The sequence below is a fragment of the Phocoena phocoena genome, chromosome 19 (genome assembly GCF_963924675.1).
Source record: "Phocoena phocoena chromosome 19, mPhoPho1.1, whole genome shotgun sequence".
Taxonomy (NCBI): Eukaryota; Metazoa; Chordata; class Mammalia; order Artiodactyla; family Phocoenidae; genus Phocoena; species Phocoena phocoena.
The window spans coordinates 6,713,282-6,732,175 of record NC_089237.1 but is presented as its reverse complement, the minus strand read 5'-3'; the positions used below and the strand labels follow the sequence as shown (position 1 = coordinate 6,732,175).

Here is an 18,894-nt window from a genome sequence, read left to right as displayed (position 1 = left end):
GCTTTATACCGGGGAGGGCAGGGTGATTTACAGCCGCGGGAGCTCAGCTCCATAAACCTCTCAGTCCCACTCACATGCTCCATCTTTTTCCCGGGCTGAATTTAGTGAAGAGTGTGCGGAGGCAGACAAGGTGTGATTTATGTTCACCCGTTAAGAGGCGCCCCCTCCCCCGCCGCCCTGTCACCTCGGCGCAGCCAGCCTCGGGCGCGGCCCGGCACTGCGGCACCCAGCGGGCACCCCGCCCCCGGCGCCCAGCGCGCCCTGGCGCCCCTGTCTCCTGACGCCCAGAGCCCTGAGAGCTGACGCTCAGCAAACGCCCCAAGGTCCCTTAGGCACCCCGACGCCCTCACGCCCCGCGGCCCTGTACCTTTGGGCTCTTCTGTTGCTGCCCCAAGATCGGGACCCTACCGCCCCTTCCCCGACACCCTCACAGTGATCGAAGTTCCCTCTTCCTCTCTCCCTTCCCCTGGTCCCTGCTGCGCGGGATGCTGCCGAGTCGGACTCTTGCGTACGAAGTTCTCGGCCAGTCTTGTAGCGCCTCCTGCTGGAGCGCGGCTGGCCCACCTCGCGCGAAACTGTGGCCGCCGGGACAGCCGTGTCCCGATCGCTGACGGTCTGGCGGTCGGTCCTCATAACTCTCTTAGGCCCATTGTCCAAGGGGTCAGGACTGCCCTCAGACATCCCTCCCCAGCCCTTGGCCCGTTCCCTTGACGCTTAGAGACTTCGGGGGCCGCAGCGCCGCGGCTCTAGTGAAGACAGACCTCGGACTGTCCCCAGACTGGGCCTCACGGGGCGGGACGCTGGGGTGAGCAGCGTTTTGGAGAGAGGCCGGGCCCGGTTTGCTCGGGAGCAGGGAGTTTAGGACCCAGGGGCAGCCCGGGGCGGCCCTCTGGGCAGCGGGAGATCCTCCCCCCACCTTCCCCGCCCGCCGAGCGGCTCAGATGTCCGAGTAGCGGCGGCTCTGGCGCTCCGCATCTTCTGTTTGCGGCGGCGGGCGCTGGCGGCCCCGGCCCCTGCGCGACCCCCTCCCGCAACCCCATGCCTCAGCTCTAACCCCGCCGCCCTCCCCCGCGGGGGGCATTTCCCCGTGTCCCCTGCCCGTCCCGTCCAAGTCAGGCGCCATGAACGACCAGTACCACCGGGCGGCTCGGGACGGCTACCTGGAACTTCTCAAGGAGGCCACCAGGAAGGAGCTGAACGCCCCTGACGAGGATGGCATGACCCCCACCCTCTGGGCTGCTTACCACGGCAACCTGGAGTCACTGCGCCTCATCGTGAGTCGAGGGTGAGTATCCCACTGTCCCCGCCCAAGCCCCGCCGGGGAGGACTGAGAGTCTCGGGGCCGCTCTAGGCCCCTGAGACACCCCCTCTCAACTCCATGGCATCTCCCCCCCCCACCTCCGCTGTGCCACCCTCTTCCCTAGGACAGACCCTAAGGTGGAACCTTGGAGACTGACAGTCGCGGGAGGAGGAAACAAACTGGGGCCTGTGACATTTGTGACCTGGATGCGGGGCTAGGAGGAGAGGGACTGGGACTTGGGGGTCCATGGTTGTGGGAGGGGCTTCAGAGTGAGGAGAAGGTGGGAGGGATCTCCTGGGTGGGTAGCCCCAGGAAGCAAGAGTGAAGGGCGTAGTGAGACCGGGAGAGAAAGAGCAGAAGCCTCAGAGGGGCCGGGAGGGGGGCTGGGAAAGGAGAAGCTCTTCACTGCCCACCCCCGGCATGCGGTCCAAGGGGTCCAGCCGGCGCCCACACCTCCCCACACACTGGATTCCACACAGCTCTCTCCCCGCTCATCCCTGAGACTTGTGGGCACTGTCCACAGTGCCAAATGTCACTCGGTTCAGCCACCCCATGAACTGCCTCTGTGCCCCTCCCCCACCACGGGCTCCATCACCCTCCCTTTGGAGTTGTCTGGGGGGAGGAGTGGGCATTGAATCCAGGTGTCAGGGCCAGGGGAGGGGTTAGGAAGTGGCAGTTGAGGAATGTAGCGTCCAGGGCCACTGACATGGGCTCCCTACGGCTGAATGACCCTGTGGACAACTTGCCAGCCCCAGCGGTTTAATAAAGAGAAGTCAGGTTGACCTGGGGACCAGGGAGGCCTGGACAAGGAAAAGGGATGTACGAGATGCCCCAGGAGGGCTAACATGAACATCTCAGGCCCTGGGAAATCCTGGTGGAGGGAAAGGGGCCCGGCTGGCCTGGTGCCAGGAGCTGACCTGTGGTTTGAGCATGGGGTAGGTGGGGAACCCCCCTTTGCCCTCCCTCCACGGCTGCTCCCCGGGCCCAGCAACAGGTGAAAGCAGCCCCTAAGATCGGGCAGCTGAACCACGTTCCAGACGCCGAGACTGGCCCCTGTCCACGCGAAGAGCGCACACAGTGATCTGCCACTCTGCTCCCCCCGGAGAGATTCGTAGGAGGAGGGGACTAGGGGGCACCAACCCCCCCGGCTCCTACAGAGGGTGAGGGTTGGTGCTTGATGGGGTGTGGGCCAGATGCCCAGTAGCTCCTGTCTAGAAGGACTTGAAGACCAGTAAGGGAAGTGGGGAGGGGAATGCGGGGGGTTGGGGACTGGGGAGTGTGGGCAGGAGCTGCTGAGACAATGAAGTGATTCTTCCTTCAGCCCTGCGGGGTGGCCCCCTCATTAGAGTGGGGCAGAGGGCCTGAGCTAGGTCCCTGAGGGAGGCGCAAGCTTGGAGGAGCCAGGGGGAGGGTGCCCAAGGGGGGCACAGTCTGGCGCGGAGGGTGTTGGAGGGGGCTGCGTGGGTCCCTTGGACCTGCCCGAGCCAGCCGCCTCACAGCGCTCCCGAAGACGGGGCCGCCCCGGGAGGGGAGGGCAGCTGGGCCCAGGCTGCAGGCTGCCCTTCCCCTCCCCTCCAGTCCTGGCTGCCCCCATGCTCCCCTCCTGGCCCAGGCCAAGACCCGACACCTGCTCTCACACGCGGCCTTGCCAGGCCTGGCCCTGCTCCCTGCAGACGTGGCCGTGCCCGGCGACACGCAGGCACGCACCCTCACACACCCCCCCAGGGCTCAGGCCCAGCACACACGACCCTCTCGTCCTCTTTTTCGGTCACTCCTGCACTGGCAGCCCCACTCACCGCCGTGCCTGCCTAGAGACCCAGACTCGGCCCTGGCCCACCACCTCTCTGGGCCAGCTCCCCGCCGGGCTCCATGAATAATTCACTCCTTTCTCTCTGGGCATTAAATATTTATCCCCTGAGATTCCCAGCCCTCAGTTCTCTTGGGGAAGGCCCCGCCCCGGCCCCGCCTTCTCTGTCGCCCCACCCACTGCGAGCCTGGAGCCATCTTTAACCCTGGGCTCGCTCGAGCTGCGCCCGGTGGCTCCGGGCAGCGTGTCTCCCGGAGTCAGAGGAGAGGTCTCAGGCCGTCGAGTCCCTCTGGTGTGCCTGTGGGGGAGCTCATCCAGGCTGGGCGCTCCCCCCACCGGCAGCCGCTGCCGACTGCCTGCCTGACCTTGCGATGGCTCATCACCCCTCCCCGCGTGTCCTCCCTGCAGGGGTGACCCGGACAAGTGTGACATCTGGGGCAACACGCCTCTGCACCTGGCAGCTTCCAATGGCCACCTGCACTGCCTCTCCTTCCTGGTGTCCTTCGGGGCCAACATCTGGTGCCTGGACAACGATTACCACACGCCGCTGGACATGGCCGCCATGAAGGGCCACATGGAATGCGTGCGCTACCTGGACTCCATCGCGGCCAAGCAGAGCAGCCTCAACCCCAAGCTGGTGGGCAAGCTGAAGGACAAGGCCTTCCGCGAGGCGGAGCGGCGCATCCGCGAGTGCGCCAAGATGCAGCGCAAGCACCACGAGCGCATGGAACGGCGCTACCGGCGCGAGCTGGCCGAGCGCTCGGACACACTCAGCTTCTCCAGCATCACGTCCAGCACCCTGAGCCGCCGGCTGCATCACCTGGCGCTCGGCAGCCACCTGCCCTACTCGCAGGCCACGCTGCACGGCACCGCCAAGGGCAAGACCAAGATCCAGAAGAAGCTGGAGCGGCGCAAGCAGGGCGGCGAAGGCACCTTCAAGATCTCCGAGGACGGCCGCAAGAGCGTGCGCTCGCTCTCGGGCCTGCAGCTGGGCAGTGACGTGATGTTTGTGCGCCAGGGCACCTACGCCAACCCCAAGGAGTGGGGCCGCGCCCCGCTCAGGGACATGTTCCTCTCCGACGAGGACAGCGTCTCCCGTGCCACACTGGCGGCCGAGCCTGCGCGCTCGGAGGTCAGCACCGACTCAGGCCACGACTCCCTGTTTACCCGCCCGGGCCTGGGCACCATGGTGTTCCGCAGGAACTACGTGAGCAGCGGGCTGCACGGCCTGGGCCGCGAGGACGCGGCGCTGGACGGCGCGGGCACGCCGCGGGGTCGGCTTCAGAGCTCCCCCAGCCTCGACGACGACAGCCTGGGCAGTGCCAACAGCCTGCAGGACCGCAGCTGCGGGGAGGAGCTGCCCTGGGACGAGCTGGACTTGGGCCTGGATGAAGACCTGGAGCCCGAGACGAGCCCGCTGGAGACGTTCCTGGCCTCCCTGCACATGGAGGCCTTCACCTCCATCTTGCGGCAGGAGAAGATCGACCTCGAGGCGCTCATGCTGTGCTCGGACCTCGACCTCCGCAGCATCAACGTCCCCCTGGGACCCCGCAAGAAGATCATGGGGGCCGTGCGGAGGCGGAGGCAGGCGCTGGAGCGCCCGCCAGCCCTGGAGGACACAGAGTTGTGAGTGCCCAGAGCCTCGGTGGGGATGGGAAGATAGGGCTTGTAAGGCCCTGGGGTGGGCGTGGATCTGTCTGCCTTTTCGGGTGGGGGATAATAACTGGGTCGCCATCAATTCCAAGAGGCCCCGCGTATTCACCCCCAATTCGGAAAGAGAAGCTGCCAGTGTACATTGCTGATGTCAAATGCACCTCGATTTTGAAGAAGTCAAAATGCAGGAAAATGGGTGTCTTCGTATGGATGAGACCCAGTAGTCATAGTAATCACAGCCGGGACGTTTTGAGCCCTCCCATCGCCTGGGTACTGGAGTTGCCCTTTCACAAGTCCTCTCCTGTGCAGGGGCTGTATCATCCCCATTTTACAGGTGAGCAGGTGGAGGTTCAGAGGCTTCGAGTAGCTCACCCATGGTCCTGCTGCCGCTCAGTGCACAGCTGGGCCTGATCCCTGGCCTGTGTGGCTCTAGAGCCTAGGGAGGGCAAGGTGACTCCCGTGGGATGGAGGGTGTGGCAGCCAGTCCTCTCACCAAATGCCCAGGCCCTCAAGACAGATATCTTACCTACTGGTCCCTGAACCTTGTAACCAGAAACGGGCAGATACTCTCAACAGGGCCAACAGCGGCCTTGAGGGCAGAGTTGTCACGTTCAAAAAGCCATCGTGGGGAGCCCAAGGCTGCTGTCAAACTGGCAACGCTGTTGGCCCATCCCTGCCCTGACTCCATCCTGCATCCCACAAGCCCAGCAAACACGGCCGCCCCCTTCTGGTGTCTGTGGCCTTTACCCTGCATGGCTGGGCAGGGGTGGGTTTGGGAGGAAGTCTGGTTTAGAGTTTGGGGCCAGCGTCCCCATCCCTGATCATCGGTCTGCCTAGAGAGGGTAAGTGGTCAGAATATTTGGTCCTGACTTAAAATGCTGTCTGCAAAGGCCCTTATCTGAGGTCTGTTTCTGTCTCTTTCTCCACAGATAACAGGGGCTCCTATCCCCATACCAAAAAGAGTTGCAAGTTGCCACACCCACGGTGGGACCACGAGGTCCTCACAGTTGCCAGCCCTGCAGCTCCCTGGCCGCTTCCCGGGAGCAAGGACCATGCGGTCATCTCCCTTGAAAGACTGTCCCCACTCTGCCGCAGAGGGTATGGCCTGGAGGCACCTGGAAGGCCAAGAGAGTGACTCAGAACATCAATTCTGAGGGGTCCCGAGGCCCCTAAGCCACCTCTCTCTGAGTGGCTCTAAAGCACGTGTGCATTCGTGGAAGGCCAGCCCCAGTGCCAGGGCGGGGGCCACTAGATGATCAGCCCATCAGAGCTGGATGGGAGCGTGTGGTGCGAGTGGGCATGGCTTGCCCCGGGGCCGTTGTCTGTCCCCACCCCTCCTCTACAGGTCCTGTGGTCTGCTCAGTCTGGAGACTCTCCTACATTTTTGTGCAGGAAGAGTTTGGGCTGCCTCCCCTCCCCCTGTACACCCCAGAGAGGAGGTTCCCAGCTAGACTCTTCAGCCAAATGCCCCAGCTTTAGTCCCCACCCCGCCCCAAGCACGGCCAGTCCCCTTCTCCTTCTCCCACTGGCCATGCTGGGGAGTTGGAGTGCCAGGCTGGGCTGGGGTGGGGGTGACCGGTGCCCTTCCAGCCTACCCCGGGGTGGGGCCCAGCCTGACTCCGCCCTCCCCGCCCTGTCCTTCTCCACTCACTCTCTCCTTGGTTGTGCAGCCCGGTGCCCCCAACCCCAGGGACCCCAGAGGGTCAGGGCAATAGATCCAAGGTGCTAGAGCGACTGGCTACAGTATTATGGCCTCGAGGCTCGGCGGGCGTCTCTGGGCTGGGGAAAGGCATCTGCCAACTGGCTCAGAGTCTCCCAGGCCCAAACCAGGCAGAGACTGGTTGTGGCTGGGTGTCCAGCCTCGCGTGGGCGAGTCCTGCCATGTGGACACGGGAGCCTGAGGATGTGGACAGTCTAAACTGCTGATTGCCCCCAGGTTCCCAGGGCTCCGGGCAAAAGGTCTGGAAGCAGCTGGGTGGCTGCCTGATTCTGCATGGGTAGCGGGTAGGGGAGAGTTCTGCACGGGTCCCTGCTCTGTGATGCTGGTGAGACCAGGGGAAAGGCCAGACTCAGAGGGTCCTCAGACCAAGGTCACGGATGTGGGAGGGTCACTCAGGAGCCCCCACGGTGTGCACATATACACCGCATGCAGATGTGCCCTTCCTCCTCTGTCAACAATGGTGCCCCCGTCCCTGACCTTCAGCTTAGGAAGCAGCTCCTACCGGGAGCATTGCCACAGCCCCCAGCTCCTTCCTGGGCCCCTTGGCTGGTGCAGGGGAGAGAGAACCCCCTCCAAAACGCCACAGGCCTCCCTCTGGTGTGTCTGTCTGAGCGTGGGTCCCCGGGCACACACCTGCTCAGAGCTGGGGGCGTGATGGAGGTGGTCCCTGTTCCCACACTGAAGGCCTGGTCGCCTGCCACTGCCACTTTGAGCCCACTGCAGTCCTGCTCCCCGTTCTCTGGGCCTGGGGCCACCCCCAAGTGCCGACTTGACTTTCCTGGAGCCCCAGGTGCTGCCCTTTCTCTCCTGTTCCCTGTCCGTGTACGGCCTCAGCCCCCTCCCTGTTCTCTCAGTGCTGGGGTGGGGCGGGCTCCCAGATTCCCACCACTGTACAAAGTACCCCTCCCTCAGGCTCATTATAATTTTTGTAGAGAACCTTCTCCATCCTTGTCATGCCTGTGTCTTGTTTTAATCATTTGGGGGTGGGAGACGGGTAGGGTGAAAAAAGCAAGAGGTTGGAGGTGGGAGAGGGAGAGGGTCTTTTTGTGCCTATGAGGACTTGGTCCTCTTCCTTGGAGGGGGTCCTGGGGTAGATGGTAGGGCACTCCCCCACCCCATGCATCTCTGCAGGGCCCTCCCTCATCCTCGAGTCTTCACCTTGCTCTCTCTCTCGACCCAGAATTTAGAGCTGATGGAGAGGGGGGGTTCAGAAGAACTGGGACAGGAGACCCCCCAGCAGCTGCGTCAGGAGGATGGTCCAGGCCTGTCCGCTGCAGCTGCTGAGGGCAGGTCAACACTTCCTGCCTTCCCACCAGGTCCCCCTGAGCTTCTCCAGACATGGGCAGATGCTGTACACTAGGAGGCTGTCACCTATCACCAAGGTCCCATGAACCCCCATCTCAAGGCCCCAGCCCACCCCTGGGAGGCCTCCAGTGGGGTCTCCATTTCCCTCATCACCCCAGGCAGCTCATGTGGCAGCCCTATTGAGAGCCGTCCTTTCTCCCAGGGGTAAGACTTCCCCTTAAGCTGCAGGACAATGGGCTCTTGTTTTCTTAGTCAAGTCTGGGAAGGGGCCCTGGAGTCATTTTGTTTCATTCCCTAAGGCTGCTGGGCCAAGTGCTTCTGCCAAGGGCACTTCAAGACAGTCTCTTCCCTCCAGCATCATCAGAAATGTCCACAGGACGTTGGTGCAGCAAGATTGCCCAGCAACCGTCTGGTGATTCTAGGCCACCTCCCTCCACTTTACGGATGGAAAACCTGAGCCCTATGGAGGGGAAAGTCCAGACCCAGAACACAGGCCTCCTGACTGCTGCCATGCTTTCCTCACCTCCAGGCTGCCAAGGGGGCCAATAAAGACGCGAGATCCTGCCCTCGGACGCTCCTCGTGGTTCCTCCGCCCTGCGACCCCTACTGGCCGTCCTGGTCACTGCACCTACCTCACGAAAGACCAGCCTCCTGGCGCCGCTGGTTCAGGGAAGGACATGCGGGTGAGGACTCGCAAAGACGAGATAGAGGAGGTCGGAACCTCAGCGTGGAGGCAGAGACTAACCGGAAGCAGTGGGGGCTGGAGCTTCCATGGGTCAGTGTGGCTGGAGGGTAGAAGACTGGGGTGCAGGAGCAGGTGTGGCTCCAGGAAGCCTGAGGGTACTTTAAACACAGTGAAGGGAAGAACTTTACACGGTAGGGACTCAGCTTTCTCTACTTGTCCCCCTAAAAATTTAGATGGAGGTTAGGGAAATTCTAGAAAGCTAGAATAATGAATGATTCTTCGCTTTTGGGGATTAGAATCTGGTGCCGATATGGACACTTGCCCTGGGAAAATGCACGTTGAAATACGTATACACTCATGTACAACTTTCCTCGTAATTCCAGACAGCTCCTGAAGTGCGGAGAGGTCCGGGGACCCCAGGTTAAGAAGCATTAGTTAGACTGCTGTGAAGTTACATCATCAATGAGATTACCGATTTGATGGAGGTGGGAGTGGTGGAATGAATCAGAGGCAGGAAGGACCTCCGGGGTATGTGGTACAGGCTTCTCTCTCTCTCTCTCTTTTGTTTTTTGGCTGCTCTGGGCAGCATGCGGGATCTTAGTTCCCCGGCCAGGGATCGAACTCCTGCCCCCTGCTGTGGAAGCACGGAGTCTTAACCACTGGACCGCCGGGGAAGTCCCACAGACTTCTCATTTTACAGATGAAGTAACCGGGGCCGCATGGCAACAGAGCAGTCAAGTGAGCAAAGTGACACTAGGTCTCGTGATGCTTCCCATGGTGCCAGCTGCCTCCTGTCCCCAAGTTAGACCAGTCCTGGACAGCACCATACCCCTGTCCTCCCAGCACCTTCTCTGAGACAAGCCTGGGTTGTACGGGAGATGGCCACGCTCAGGAGAGAGCCTGATCTGGGCAGCAAAACTGGCTCTGCCCCTTTTTAGTTGTGTTGCCTTGGGCAAGTTACCCAGTCTCTCGGAGTCTGTTTCCTCATCTGCAAAATAGGCATTACAGTTTATTATAATATATCAATACGAGTTAACCCCGCAGGTCATTAGGAGGGTGAAATGATGACGCACGGAAAGCACTTAACACGCTGCCCGATACTTACCGCACATCAGTTACTAATGATCACGGTTCCTGGTGGTCTGAAACAGGCCCCTGGGGCACTCCTTGCATCTGTGGTCCCAGCCGCCCGGTAGGTGAGTCCTAGGCAGTTCCAGGGAGCAGTCCTGCTTTTCTGACCCCTATATAAGAGTGAACCCCAGCCGCACCAATCACACTAGCTCCTGGAGACGGCTCTGCGGACATCCTCATCTGACCAGCAGGGGGTGTTGACAATCCAGAAACAGTCAGCTAGCCACCATCTAGTGGAAGGACCCAGGGAGAAGCCAGAGCTGTTCCTGAGGTGCCCAAGGAGCTGGGTATCTTTTACGGAGGGGGAGTCGCATGCCCACTGGCCTGGGCCCACCTCATGCTACTGTCTGAACTTGAACAAGGCAAGGGAGGGGTTTTAGCCTTCATAGGTGAAGATATTGAGTATCAGAAAGGTTTTCTGATGTGCCCAGGGTCCCAGTAAATTAAGAAAAGTTCAGGATCCCTGACCTTTGTCCCTTCTGTCACCCCTATGCCACCCCTATGTTTTTACTATCAATTGTTGAGAGCTTGTAAGGTGTCAGGTTCTTACGTTAAGCGCTTTATATACATTTACCCCTCACAATAAAATCGCAACCCTATAAAACAAGGAACATATTGTGATTATTATCCCCTTTTACAGGTGGGAAAACAGAGGGTCAGAGCGGTGATATGACTTGCCCAAAGTCACAGAGCGATTAGGTGGTGACCTAGGCCTCAAGGACAAATGTCCGTGATACTGAAACCTGCGGGCCTAACCACAGTGCTGTAGGCCCCCAAGCGCTCGTACTGTACCCTTTGATGGGGGCTGTCCTTGATCTTGGGTCCCCTTGACCTGGGCATGCCTGGTCCTGAGCAGGTGCCAGACTCAGCCTGAGGTGGGGTGGGGACATGATGGCAGCTTCAGCAGCCCAAGCCCATGGTCTGAGACACAGCGCTCACCTGCCCTGGGGGGAGCTGGGCTGAGAGAGGGCAGGTCGGGTCATGGGGCCACCGGACAGGATACTGGGGGACAGTTTGGGAGGGTAAAAGCTTTGTGTCTCAAGCCTGCCGAGATGGGGGAGCAGGCCTGCAGAAGTATTCCCTCCCAGAGAGTCTGTCTGCTTTCTTTTTGTCTTCTTGTCTCTTGGTCCCATTTCTCCCTGTGACACTGGGACTCCTGGTGTCCCCCTCTCTCCCCCTCTTTCTATTATCTCATCTCCCCAGGCCTCAGTCTCTCTTGGTGTCTGTGACATAATCAGAAATAGATAACTGGTCTCTGCTCCTGGCTCCTGACACAGAGCTCCTAAATCCCTTGGAATTTCCTGGGATGACAGGAGCATCTTTTGTTCTAATGGGGTGACTCTGGGTGGGCTCTTTGACGGCTTCAGGATGGGGGCTGGTCACCAGAAAGACCAGGCCACGATTAGAAGCTTGAAACTTTCAGCGCCACCCCCCATCCTTTGTGGGGTGGGGGAGAGGGGCTGGAGGTTGAGTTAATACTTGATCATGATGAAGCTTCCATAAAAATCCCTAAACGACAGGGTTCGGAGAGCTTCCGAGTTGGTGAACGCATCCACGTGCCGACTCCACGTGGAGTTGGGTACAGAGGTTCCTGCCCTTGGGACCTTCCTGTACCCTATGTATCTCCATCTGGCTGTTCACGCATAACCTTTATAATAAACCAGTAAATGTAAGGAAAGTGCTTTTCTGAGCTCCGTGAGCTGTTCGAGCAAATTATCAAACCTGAGGTGGTGGGTTGTGGGAAACCCCGAATTTGTAACCAAGCTGTCTCAAACCTAGTCAGGCTGGCTCCCGCTGTGCCGTGTCTCATCATGATGGAGGGCATTTACTGAGCGCCTGCTGTATGTCAGCACCTGACATCTGTGATTTCGGTGAATCCTCATGACAGCCTCATTTAATAATGACAGGGGATTATTAAACCCATCTGACAGAGGAGAAAACCGAGACTCCAAGCCACCAAGCCGTTGCTCAGGTCACATAGCCAGTAAGAGCACAAACAGGGCCTGACTCGTCGCCTGTCTGACCCTGGACTGGCTGCTTCTCGTCACCCCATTTCCTCCAGGAAGGTTGAGGGCAGTGAGCCCTCCCCGGGTTTCTATCGCTGGATGACTTAACTCCTATGGGATTTGGAGCCCGAGGTGGGGAAACTTCTGGCAAGTCCATTCAGAGCTCCAAATGCTTGGCCTTTCGAGAAAGCTCTTGGGGCATGCAGTGTGGTGAGCCCTGGGAAGCTGAAAATCCCCCGGGCACTATTCCTACCTTCATCTACACTGACTTCTTTATTCCACAGGCCGGGAAGGTCTGCATGGGCAAGTGTTCTGAGGGCTGCGGGACCCTCTCCCTGCTCTGGATGTACACACATCTGGGAGGTTGCCCCACTGGACCCTGAACAGTAACGGGTAGTCAGGGGAGGGGGCTTTCTCGGGGGCAACAGCAGCTACCAGTGGAGGCTGGCCCCTGACCTCACTGCCCCACGGGGGCTCTCTTTATCCACAGAATCAAACTGCCCCTCACAGCACCATCTCTTCAAGTCTCACAACAGCCACCTGAGCAGGGCGAGGGCAGGAAGGTATTATTTACAAGCTCCAGGTTCAGGGGGGCAGTGACCTGCTAGCAACTGCATAAGCCAGGATGGCTAGTCTGGGCCATTCGCACTGCTGTACGCGGCCAGCTGCCTTCTCAGAACACGTATCTAGCACCTTCTACATACCGGGCACAGCAAACCCATGAGAACGGTACCATTGCCCTGCCTCATGGGTAAGGAAACCGGGACTCAGGCAGGTTAAGTCATTTCTCCAAGCCTCGGAGTGCAGAAGTGTCAGGGCTGTGGGATTCACACCCCAAACTCTCCGTGGCGGCCCCAGCCTCCCCCGTTCACTGTGCCGCCTCCCCCGGCGCTCACCCTGCACGCGGGCGGCTCAGGGGCTCCCCAGGTCAGAACAGGGGCTCAGCTGGCCGGGTCTGGGGAGGTGGGATGGGGGCAGGTGGCTCTCACTGCGTCTTCTTCCTCCGTTCCTGCTGTCTCCTGCTCAGCTGTACCACTGACTGCTCTGCGCCTATGTGTTGGCGTGTGTGTGTGTGTGTGTCTGTGTCTGTGTGTGCGTGTGTGTGATGTGGCGAGGACCCTGATGTGGATCCATGATGCATGGGGTGGGTGTAGCGGACCCAAAGCTTCCTGTGAAGCTTGTATGTATTTGTGAGCCTGAGCGTGCTCGTGTGTCTCTGTAGTTTTGCTCATTTATCTTTACTTCGGGGTTTCCAAGTTTCCCAGAGGAGAGGTGTGTGGGCGTGTGTGTGCGTGTGAGTGTGTGAGCACACACAGAGGCCCCATGACTTTGTCTAGAGTCTGTTTTAGGCTCCTCCTCCCACCTGTTATCTGTTTTTAGGGCCCCAGCCCCTTTAGACTGGAAGTTTCACTCCCATGGCAGTCATGGTGGCCTGTGTCGGAGATGGAAGCATCACAGGGTGGAAGGAGCCTGAGTCCCCGAGTCCCCACCTGACCCATAGCGGACAGTGATGCGAGCAAGAAATAAACCCGTATTGTGTTTAGCCACCGAGATATTTGGGGTTATTTGTTACAACACAGCACACTGAATCTTGTGGCCAGATCATGGTGTGAGGGGGGATCATTGCCGGAAGTACATGACAGCTGATGTCTAATGCAAGCCGGGAGGACTTCCCTGGCGGTCCAGTGGTTAAGACTCTGCGCTTCTGCTGCGGGGGGCGTGGGTTTGATCCCTGGCCAGGGAACTAAGATCCCGCATGCCACGCATGGCCAAAAATAAATAAATAAATAATAATGCAAGCTTGGAGATGACGAGGTCAGAGGAAGGGAAAGACACAGAGCTGGAGCACCTGTCATACCGTAGATGCTCAATAAAATGGGTTGAATGAGTGGAATATACGAGAACACTGGAAAAACTTTGCAGGGGTGGCTGATGTCACCAGAGACCCAGAGGATGGGTGGGGCTTGGATGGGGGGTGAGAGCAGAAACAATTTCCCTGGGAATAAAGACAGAGAAGTGAGAAAGGGCAATACCCATCCAGGGGTCAGAGGTCAGGGAGCAGTCACTCTGGCCCAAGCAGGAGAGTAGTCAGAGGTGGAGCTAGAACTTGGAGGCCCTCAAAGACCAAGCTGAGCATCTAGAATTTAAGCTATGGTCTAGTCATCTCCAAAGTGGGGTATGCACACAGTCTATTGGGGTACAGGAAGAAAATATTAAAACTCCTGTTGATATTTATCTCACTCCTTTTTTAGTGTATATGAAGATACTAAGGCTCAGAGAGGTTGAGTGACTTACCCAAGGTCACACAGCTAGTAAGCATGCCAGACTCTAAAGCTGTGCTCTTCACGTACGCTGACTGAGTCTTGTGTGGACAGGTGAGAGGTTGAATGGGAGCAGAGGCAGGTCTAGAGAAGGGTGGCTGGGAGGTGTAGACAGCCCCTAGCCCTGGCTGTCTCTTTCTTAGCAGCCCATTGTGGGCAGAGGGCAAGGAGCCTGCCCAGACCTGCCCCCCAGAACCTGTTGTGAGAAGCCAAGCAGAGAGCCTTGATGGGAGCAGGACTGCCTGGCCAACCACCCAGAGCCTTTCACGCCAGGCTTTGTTCTCACAAGTCATTCTCACCTTTGCTGGGAGTGGGAGGCAGACGACCAGGAGCTGAGAGCTCAGAATGCGCTGACAGAGAGGAATGGAGAGGAGTTTGGTAAATCAGCCGCTCTGCCCACCCCCGCCGCCACCGCATGCTGAGCTGCCAACCCCCCCGGCCAAGGGAACACAGATGCCAGCCCCACCCTGCTTTCCCATCCTTTACTGTTCTGGATTTATGGGTGCCGTCTACCTTCTGATTAATACCTCTTAAAAAAAACCATTACCAATTTTAAAAATCAAAAAAAAGTTTGAAGTACTAGTTGATTTACAATATTGTGTTAGTTTCAGGTGTACCACAAAGTGATTCAGTTATATATATACACACACATATACACATATATACATTTCAGATTCTTTTCCATTATAGGTTATTACAAAATATTGAATATAGTTCCCTGTGTTGTACAGTAAATCCTTGTTGCCTATCTATTTTATGTATAGTAATTTGTATCTGTTAATCCCATACTGCTAATTTTATCCATCCCCCTGAACCCTTTCCTCTTTGGTAACCATAAATTTGTTTTCTAAATTAAAGCAAATGTTTTAATTAAAGTATAACACGCATACAGAAAAATGCACATATCATTACAGTATAGCAGGATGAATTTTTATAAACTGAACACAGTCAAGGATAACTAACATCTGATCAAGAAACAAAACGTTTACCAGCCCCCAGAAATCCCGTGTATGCCCTTCTGGTCGCTACCCCTAATCAGTAACGGCCACCCTAAGCCTGTTTTTGAACTTTATATGAATGGAATAAAACAGAGGTTGGGCTCAGCTGTGTCTGGTTTGTCTTGTTAAACATTAGGTATGGGCTGAATGGTACTCCATGGCATGCATATACCACTTTTTTTGGCAGGGGGCCGTGCTGTGTGCTTGCAGGATCTTAGTTCCCTGACCAGGGATTGAACCAGGGCCCATGGCAGTGAAAGCGCAGAGCTCTAACCACTGGACCGCCGGGCAATTCCCCATATTTTATTTATTCTTCTCCTGTTGGGGGACATTTGAGTTGTCCCCAGTTTTTGCCTGTTTTGAGTATTGTTGCTATGAATGTTTTTGTATGTTTCTTTGCATTTGTTGAGTATATACCTAGGGAAGTGTTCAGCTCATTGAATTTTAAAGGGAAATCTGCTTTGCTGTTTTGTTGTTGCTTTAGTTGACTTTATTGAGGTGTAATTAACTATAATAAAATGCACCCATCTTTGAGTGTGCATGTCAGTGACTTTTGACAGATGTCTGCATCCACGTAAACACCACCACAATCAAGATACAGATCATTTCCCTCCTCCTAGAAAGTTTCCTCATGTCCCTTTGTAATGAATGTCCCCCACCCACTCCTCCCTAGGCAAGGACTGATTTTATTTCCTTCTTTTTTTTAAATATTTATTTATTTGGCTGCATCGGGTCTTATTTGCGGCTCATGGGCCCTCTAGTTGAGGCGTGCAGGCTCAGTAGTTGTGGCGCATGGGCTTAGTTGCTCCGCGGCACGTGGGATCTTCCCGGACCAGGGCTCGAACCCGTGTCCCCTGCGTTGGCAGGCGGATTCTTAATTACTGCGGCACCAGGGAAGTCCCTGATTTGATTTCTATCACTATATATTAGTTCCACCTGTTCTTGAATTTATAAAAGGGATCATAGAAAGTAACTGTGTCTTCTTACTCCCCACACAATGTCTGTGAGATCACATCTATCAGCTCATCTACACTGTTGCCTGCTCCAGCTCCTCCTTTTTATCGTGTAGGTTGTGTGAGTGTATCATAGCTGCTGTGTCCGTTCTCCACTCTCTGTTTCCAGCTTGGCTATAACGGATAATGGTTCACGTGCTTATATGGACTCGTTTTCATTCCTGTTGGGTGAATACCTGGGAGCTGAATTGCTGGGTCATAGGGTAAGTGTATATTACCTTAAAAGAGACTGCCAAACTGTTTTCCAAAGGGTTTGTACCACTTTCTACTCACATCAACAGCGAATGAGAGGTCAGTTACCCCACATCCCCTTGCCAATGCTTAGCGCTGCCCCGCTATTTATTTCCAGCCATACTCCCTGTCTGAAGGGCTTTCTCATTCAGATTTTCATTTGCATTTCCCTGGGGACTAATGACATGGAGCATCTTTTCATGGGTTTATTGGCCATTTGTCCATTTTCTTTGGTGAACTGTCTATTCAAGTCTTTCGGATTTTTGTTTTTCCCCCCATCTCCCAACCCACAGCCCCTTCCCCTGCCATCTACACCCAAAGGACCCTCTTGTTTTAACTCTGTTCTAAATTAAGTCTGCTTCTCTCCAAGGAGGCTACCAGCCAGCCCCAGCCCATGGGGATTCTTTGCTCCTCTGAGCTCCTCTAATACTCGTCCACCTCTGCTCCTGTTCGACACAGCATTTGCCTTCTTCCAGCACCACTTAGAGGTCCAGAGGGCAGCCCAGGCCTGGAGAGGGGCTTCCTGGTACCAGGAAGTTCCCCAGTCTATAGAATGAAAGCAGTAGCATTTCGCCCTTATAGACTTACAATGTTGCATGTTAATATCAAATATCCTTTTAAAAATTGTAGGTATCGGGCTTCCCTGGTGGCGCAGTGGTTAAGAATCCGCCTGCCAGTGCAGGGGACACGGGTTCTAGCCCTGGTCTAGAAAGATCGCACATGCCGCGGAGCAATTAAGCCTGTGTGCCACAACTACTGAGCCCACGTGCCACAACTACCGAGGCTGCACACTACAACTACTGAAGCCCGTGCTCCTAGAGCCCGTGCTCCGCAACAAGAGAAGCCAGCACAATGAGAAGCCTGCACACCGCAACGAAGAGTAGCCCCTGCTCGCCACAACTAGAGAAAGCCCGCACACAGCAACAAAGACCCAGTGCAGCCAGAAATAAATAAATAAAATTAATTAATTAAAAAAAAATTTGTAGGTATGCCCTCCCTGAAAATGCTAGTATAAGTACCTGGAAGTCAGTGGTAAACTGTACGGAGCCAGACGTGTATGTGTGGTGAGAACTGGCCTATTAAATCGTAAGCCCTTTTGAATAGCAACCTGGTAAAGAAATCTTGCCCTTTTATAAAAAACTGGAGGGATAAACTCGTAAGAAATAGTGAAGGAAAACGCCAAGGAAGACCGAGGAATCAGTCTTAAGTGTTCCTGACCCTCTTTCATAGACTTCTCCTCCATCTCTTCCCTCCTGCCACCTTCCCCTCCCCTCCCCCTCCCCTCCCCTCCCCTCCCCCCTCCCCTCCCCTCCCCCCTCCCCTCCCCCCTCCCCTCCCCCCTCCCCTTCCCCTCCCCCTCTCCAAAGGTCTCCTGAGGCCAGTGCTGCTGTCCTCACCATCCCAGACCTCATTTTTTTTTTTTTTTAAATAAATTTATTTATTTATTTTTGGCAGTGTTGGGTCGTCGTTTCTGTGCGAGGGCTTTCTCTAGTTGCGGTGAGCGGGGTCCACTCTTCATCGCGGTGCGCGGGCCTTTCACTGTCTCGGCCTCTCTTGTTGCAGAGCACAGGCTCCAGACGCGCAGGCTCAGTAGTTGTGGCTCACGGGCCCAGTTGCTCCGCGGCATGTGGGATCTTCCCAGACCAGGGCTCGAACCCGTGTTCCCTGCATTGGCAGGCAGGTTCTCAACCACTAGCGCCACCAGGGAAGCCCCCAGACCTCATTTTTAAAGGGACTTCAGTATAAAACCAGGGGGAAAGTTAAACAAAAAAGAAAAAGGAGAAAGGACCCTCAGGAGCCGAGAAGGGTGTCTGCAGAACACAGTGGATTGTGCTCCTGGGGCCAAGGCCGACCTCCAGCAGCGCTGGGTTGGGGCCTGGGCTGATGGGAAGGGCTAGGACGGGTGCTGTTTGCCTTGGCTTTCAGACCCGGGCACCGCCCCCGAGTGAGCGGCACTGCAGTGGGACCCCACCTGGAATGGTGAGCTCTGAACGTTTTTTCCCTATAGCTATCCCTTCTCACCCCCAAAGCCACTGGGCTGGGAAGCCAACCCTCCACGGGTCACCGCTGCTAAAGCCGGATTCAAAGGGGTGCCCCCACTCCCCCACTGGTCTGGGTAGAGTGAGGCCTCGAATTTTCTGTCCCATGAATTCAAAAATATTTTCGTGCACTGTTTAAGGTACTGAAGATACAGCTTGAGCAAAATCGGCAAAGTGAGGCCTGTCGGCACCAGCGTCCAGTCTGTCGGTGGAAACAGGGAACAAATGTCCGTGTCTTGTGTGGGAGAGTCCGCTAAGTGCTACTGAGAAAAATACTTAAGCTATGGGATAAAAATGGTGTCACAAACCCGAGCGGGGTGCGGGGTCCGGGAGAACGCGAGGGAGTTATTTGAGATCAGGCAATCAGGGAAGGCCCTCGGGGGTCTCCTCTGGGGTCTCTGTGCCCCCGCCCCAACCCCCGCCGGGGCCGCTGGACCGCGAGCTGCTTCTGGCTCCGGATGGCCTCCCCACCCCCGCACATCTGCGCGCTCGTCCTGCGGCGATTCTGGTCCTGCCCGCCTGGAGGGTGGCCCCGGGCCGCGTCGCCGCCGCGCTCGGCTGCAGGATCCCCGGCGCCCGGCACGCGCCCTTACCGGGGGGCGGGGATCCCAGCCGCGCGCGTGACTCCGCCCCGGCCCGCCCCGGCTCGCGCTCTGCTCTTAGCCCGCCCGGCGCCGCAGACGCT

General features: G+C 57.0%; 1 protein-coding gene across 1 annotated transcript; it reads left to right on the top strand.

Moving 5' to 3' along the window:
- Positions 1 to 938: 938 nt before the first annotated feature.
- USH1G (USH1 protein network component sans) lies at positions 939 to 4,737 on the top strand. The gene is made up of 2 exons (XM_065897688.1): positions 939 to 1,285; positions 3,516 to 4,737. Exons 1-2 carry the CDS (start codon positions 1,122 to 1,124, stop codon positions 4,735 to 4,737), a joined length of 1,386 nt encoding a protein of 461 aa, XP_065753760.1. The 5' UTR covers positions 939 to 1,121.
- The last annotated feature ends 14,157 nt before the right edge of the window (positions 4,738 to 18,894 follow it).

Excerpts from the sequence above, each read along its gene's own strand:
- USH1G (XM_065897688.1), top strand. The coding sequence starts at position 1,122 with ATGAACGACCAGTACCACCGGGCGGCTCGGGACGGCTACCTGGAACTT. Across the intron at positions 1,286-3,515 it reads CGCCTCATCGTGAGTCGAGG|GGGTGACCCGGACAAGTGTG; the intron begins GTGAGTATCCCA and ends TCCTCCCTGCAG.